The sequence below is a fragment of the Coptis chinensis genome, chromosome 1 (genome assembly GCF_015680905.1).
Source record: "Coptis chinensis isolate HL-2020 chromosome 1, ASM1568090v1, whole genome shotgun sequence".
Classification (NCBI taxonomy): Eukaryota; Viridiplantae; Streptophyta; class Magnoliopsida; order Ranunculales; family Ranunculaceae; genus Coptis; species Coptis chinensis.
The window spans coordinates 53,305,497-53,312,077 of NC_141456.1; the positions used below are offsets into that span (position 1 = coordinate 53,305,497).

Genomic DNA, 6,581 nt, shown 5'->3' on the forward strand with positions numbered 1-6,581 from the left:
TTACCCAACTGACGAGTTGAGAATTAGATGAGTATTAGAAAAAGAGAAGATAAGACCTTGTACAAAAACAGAACAGTTAGTTGCTTCGAAAACAAATAAAGGAAAAGAAAGGAAAGAAAAGACCCATCCATCAAAAACCAAAACTCTAAAAAAATCAAAGGAGTCAAAAATCGAATCTCCCAAAAGTTCAAAATCAAAATGAGTCGATATCAAAAGAAACAAAAACAAAGTTAGAACTCCCAAAATTCAAAATCATATGGAGTCACAAAGCCAAAGTGCTAAATGATGAGTCACAAATAACAAAACAAGGTTCTTCTCTAGTTAAAAGATATTTAGACTTCTAGATGATTTGGAAATATTGTAGAGACTAAAAAAGCTCAATCGTCCCTTCGTGGGCATTAACAGTTTAACATCCAAAAAAGACTAGTAACGGTGACCCTGGCCTTCATCTAGGGGTGCAAACGGATAGGTTCAGATGCGGATATGCCTGTATCCGAATCCGAATCCGAAAATTTATACCAATATCCAAATCCGAATCCGACGGATATTAAAAAATTTATATCCGAATCCAATTTCATATATCCGAAACGGATATCGGATAATATCTAATTCGAAAATTAAAATTAATTAAAATTTTATTTGATTTGAATAATTCATTTTACCACTGTAAAAACTAGTATATATATATATATATATATATATATATATATATTTGTCATTTATTATTATTATTTTGTTATTATAGTTTTATATTATTAGTTTATGATTTTATATAATATTTCATACAATAAAAAATTAATTAATAAATTATATATAATAACTATTAATTTTTTAAATCGGATTGGATATTATTGGATGCGGATATGGCAGTATCCGAATCCGTTATCAAAACCGGTTCGAACAAAAAAAAAAAAAAGTCTGAATCCGAAATTTTCAGATAATATCCGATTTTTCGAATATGAATTCGAATCGGATTCGAATATTTGAATATCCACTTGCACCCTACTTTCATCAAAAGTTTACTCCCATATATTCCCTATGATATTTTTAGCATAGATAATATCGATATCACAATTTTCAAGTGCATAATGTCGAAAAGTCGATATGTCGAAATTTATGGCAATGCGAGAAATGTATAAAAGCTTCTTCCAAGTTCCAAGTACCCAACACAAACAACAGAGAGAGATATGGGGTTGGAAAATGAACGATTCTTGATCTTTGCATACGGCACACTAAAACGAGGATTCCCAAATCACAACCTAATGCAAGACCTCATGCAAACAAACGACGCTACCTTCCTGGGCGTATACCGAACCGTAGAAAAATACCCACTCGTTTGTGGACCCTACGGTGTTCCATTCCTTCTCAACTTGCCAAATTCCGGAGACAGCAATAGTGTACTTGGCGAATTATACGCCGTGTCAGAAATCGGACTGAGTCGTATGGACGAGTTAGAAGGAACGAGTCGTAACCATTACGAGAGATTAGCTGTGGAAGTTGTGAAAAAAGAGGGGAATAATAACAACGTGGCAGTCGTTAAGGCTGAAGGTTATTTTGGGCATAGAAGTTTTGCAGGGGAGTTGTGGAAAAAGAGTGGAGAGAAAGGATTGTGTGAGTATGATGGAGAAGCAGCTAAAGGGTATGTTAAGAGGAGTGATAGGCCTGCAAATATTAGTTTTGTTGATATGGTTTGGCTCTTCATTAATTCTCCATCTTCCTCTTCGTCTTAATGATTGAGTTAATGGGTAATTGCTATTGTTCATTGTTTTGAATTTTTTATAATAACTCACTGTTTTTGTTATTGTTTCCTGATCAAATAAATTGTTTGAGTTGATAATTGTATGACGAATCATATTTTCTTGGGTTAACGAACATTACCGAATTCAACCAATACTGCTGCTTCTTTGATTCACCCTGCCTACGTCCCTACTAAACGAAAAACCAGAAAGAAAATGTATTCTTCATGTAATTGTCCTTCGAGTCTCGCACTGTTTGCATTTGATTCCTACCATTTGATTGATAGCTATAAATGGCTTCTCAATATTGTATTTGTTTCCTACAAAAGTTTTTTCCTGAGGTTTGGACATATATTGTTTGGTTTGGTTGTTTTTTTTTTGTGCTTCTTTTTGGTGGTTTTAGTATTTTACCACGATTTGATCCCATGACCAAACTAGTCAACAGTTTACCACACTACCAACAGATCATTGGGGTCGTGGGTTGGTTTGGTTGTTTAATATAGTGTTTTAGTGTTTGGTTTGGTTGTTGTTTAATATATTTTGTTGCCAAAAATGTTTATTTGTGGCATATTGGGGTTACCGAAGTTGATATTTTCAAATGGACTACTACCACTTTTTCTATCAAGGGGTTAATCAAATGACTAAGATAATGTTGAACACTATACTTAGTCATTGAGGCCATGCCTTAAGCTACCACTAGTTTTCAAATCCGTCCTACGGTACCGTTATATGAAAAAAAAAATTGGTAAAGAAAATATAAATGAATGCAAAATTATGTGCCTATGTATGAGATGCGAACACTTTTAATTGTGTCAAAGAAAAAAGCAAAGAATAAATTGAAATCAATTTTATGGGTTTGTAAATAGTAGAAAAATAAACACTACATAGTTATAGTTGTCATTACAATTATTAGGGAAATAGGAGTAAAATATTTGTTATTGGTTAGATGGCATAAATTCAAATGCTTGAACGTTTGTAAATACCATTTTGAAACTTCATGATTGCGAAAGTGTAAAACTGTAACGTTTTAAAAAAAACATCAACTTGTAGTCAAGCATGATGATGAATCAATGCAAGCCCTACCAAAATACATAGGAAGGCAATCCAATCATATTTAAAAAAACACACACACATGCCATTTTAAATGTAGAACTATTTGTCCAAGCATTACCACTACATATTCCACATCTAATAGTCTCAACCGTGTGTTTTGAGGTTAATTCAATTTCGATCTCCCGTTAATTATTCAAGGTGGTATTTAATAGCCACTTCTATTGATCCTTCCACAACATCTCTATAGAAATTGGCATAAAAAAAAATAATCAATAAATATTTCTGATACTTATCAAATGATAATCTCATAATTATATATGATTCTAACTATGTGGGATCATCAAAAACTTCTAATAGTACCTTGAGAAACGGAAGCCCATTCATTTTATGATCGAATCTGATATTCTATTAGTTTTTTCGTCAGATTTTTCGAACACATTATCATCTTCTTCAAGCCTGTACGTCTTTCCGAACTTCCACTTCGTGATCAATGCTATGAAAGATAATCTGCATATCTTTAAAAGTTAAGCAATACCCATTTCTAATCTCGCAAAATAAAGACTACTTAACTTGGAACAATAATCACTGTCACACATAAAAAACATATTGGGCAATTCGTATTAAACTCAGTTTGCAATGTAGAATTTAAATTTCTGACTTCACATATATTTGGGTTTTCTGCCAGGTGCCCAGGTTTCGAGGATTAGTTATTCTCAGTGCGTCAAGCACCTGCTTAGCCAATTCGTCTATAGCTTGAGCCTGAAATACTCATCACATGTTTTCGTAATGAAGTTAAGCACGTAATGAAGTCAAGACTATAAAGTAAATCGAACAGTGATGACTTGTAAGAGCTCACCTACCTATAATAGATGGTATTTTGAGCATTGAAAAGCATTCAAGAAGACGTCACGATGGTCCTTTTAATGACTTTGAGAGGCTTGCCACCCAATTATGCGATGTAACATATTGTAACAGCTATTTCTTCAACATTTGGATAGGTCTAAGACAATTTCTCATTATTCTGGATTCCAAGTTAAGCTGCAAACCTATCAACTAAAAAATAGATTATGCTAGTTATGATTTCGTCATATCCTTTGGATGATGGAAACATTAATTGCATGTCTGCTTTCTATATTTTCAATATTTTCATCTCTTGTGCCATTAAACAAATATTATCATCTCTTGTGCCATTAAATAAATTATTACCGTGATCCTTTGGGGCAAAGCCTAGCTGATTGAGTGTGTTACTGAAGTCAAGTAGCACAACCACTTCAGCACCCAAAAAATCTCATTGTTTGGCTTCCAAACCACTCATTAATTGCCAATCTTTGGATACTTTCCTAATCCAAAGATATTAAGTACCACATGAAAAAGAAGACAAAGAAGATGACTAGCTGACATAATATAATGTTGCACTATGCATCTTAGATTTCAATGAGTGGGAGAAAAGCATAATCCACATACTAACACTTTATAAATAGCAGGTCCAAAAAAGGCATATATGCAATTTAATTGACACAGTAGAAGTCTTTACATATTTCATTCATCCCCACACACCCAATAGTTTAATAATTAGTCCTCACACATTTCATTCATCATCAAACACTCAGTAGTTTTATAATTTTATTATGGTAAATCCAAAATTTCACATTCTCCGCACAACATCAAAATTTCTCTATCTACAATGCATGAGTTATAAACCACTTTTTTTTTTCAAGAATGCATCATCTAGCTAGCACTATCAGCAATACTCAATTACGTTGTGTGTTCATCACATTTAATCCAGTATAGTGATTCTATTGAAAGGAAACCAGGTAACAAAGCAAGAGCAATCAACTGACAGGGATTACCTAACGTGTAAAATTTGTGTTGCTTACAAAGGTTACCCTCATATGGATATTATTCTCAACTGGTGTGACATGTATCAATTGAACCAATGAAAGTGACCCAAAAAGCAGCATCCCAAACAGTGGAGAAACTCGAGATGAGAGAATGACGGAAAGCTTTTAAGAATACGCACTGATATATATGTTAATAATCTAATTTGGCCATCTGCAATTAATATTCTAAAACTGTTAAGTTACGGAAAATATAATAATGTGCAACTTAACTACAATTATATATGTTAGTTAATCATCTGAACTCCTATAAATTCAATAAGAGTTGGCCACCTCAATTTATTTGCATGTCACTATATGTCTTATTATACATACTCTAACAAACTTAAGCTAATGTGTCTGAAACAGCTCCAAAGAAGCTCCTTAAGCTAGCACGTTTATATGAAACATTTGTGATGAGAATACTCGGGTAGTTCTCATTCTCCCGTTTCATATGCAATTTAACAAATACTTTGGTAGTGATTAATCCTGACTTAATTGCTCATCTTAAAATGATTTGAATTATCATTTTATTTTTCTTGGGAATGAGGCATCCCATGTGACGATCTTTTTCGATAATGTTATGTGTTGGTTTTAGTTGGTGCTCTTCTTGTTCTTCCTTTGTTATTGACATACGATACGTGATATTATCCCAGAATACCATACACACGAAAAAAAAACATTATGTAATCTCACATTATGTAATTTCACGGTGACATACTATAAATAAAATTCTTCTTTATAAAGTGTGTCACATGAAACATTTACTATACATGAACACTCGAAACATCAAAAAGGAACTAAACAAATTAATTACCTGTTATTTTGATGGATTGATAAAACCTTCATAATGCACGTTTATTGATTTCAGTTACTTATTTTTTTAAGTCCGAGGTCCACCGTCCAAAGTCCAACGTCCGTATAGTCGTACGTTTTAGTCAAGTTACCTTACTCACGTGGGTTTGGTAGGATAGGTCGAGTAAGGGATCGTCCAAACCTTAGGGCTCGGAAAAGGTTCACACCTGGAATTACACCTTTTGGTGAGTAGGATTTTAGGTTTTTAGTTGGATTTAATTAAATTAACGGTAGTGCAATTAATGTAAAATTACTACGGTGATTTTGATGTAGGTAAACAAAGATGGAGAAACAGGGAGAGAGTTAATCATGCTCATGCAAGAATCGTTTTCAACAGTTTACTATTACATCACTACATCTCTAATTGCCTCGTGTTCGAGACGGCGCCGAAGTATTGATCCCTAAGCATGCCCACATCTCTAGGTCACATTGCAATAGCATAAGGAGTTTAACTAATATCTCATCTACGGTATATTATTTCCAGCTCGGCTCGATTTCACATCGGCTAGACAAATTGGAGAGTCATTCGACACTAATGAGCGAGACAGACGAGACTGATTCGAGCATCAAGACTCCAAATTGGTACAGTCTCGATCATTTGGGGACGGATGTCTAATCTATGCCTAAATCCTAAGTAGTGATTCTAGAATATTAACGAGTCAATCCGATTTTCACACGAAGCAAGTATAACCCTCCCCACGGGATTAGCTCATGGTCATAGAAGGAATAATAAAACTTGTTGTATACATTAAGTAAATAAATGTAGGACAAGAATTAAACTAGAAAAGAAATGACTGTTATTAAGGGTAAAATAACTTATAGTATTTAAGCTGCTGGAATGAAAATGACAGAATGTAAGTACTGAAAGAAAACGAACTAAGCTAAGCTGATGCTAAAGCATGAAAATGCTGAAGGCCGAATAATGAAGACCCCCCTCATATATATAGGCTGGGGACCCTTCACGTGAAGTCCCAACATTTAAAGGTTTTGCTTCTTTCAAATTGTTAAGATCAAAACTTCGTATTTATAAAGTTTTGTCTTATTATAATTTGTTTTGTCC

At 33.7% G+C, this 6,581-nt stretch overlaps 1 protein-coding gene across 1 annotated transcript; it reads left to right on the forward strand.

The window, feature by feature from the left end:
* The first annotated feature begins 1,167 nt into the window (after window positions 1-1,167).
* On the forward strand, window positions 1,168-1,887 carry LOC147524532 (AIG2-like (avirulence induced gene) family protein). Its single transcript, XM_086563445.1, has one exon. The coding sequence runs from the start codon at window positions 1,188-1,190 to the stop codon at window positions 1,728-1,730; it is 543 nt and encodes a 180-aa protein (XP_086419571.1). The 5' UTR covers window positions 1,168-1,187; the 3' UTR covers window positions 1,731-1,887.
* The last annotated feature ends 4,694 nt before the right edge of the window (window positions 1,888-6,581 follow it).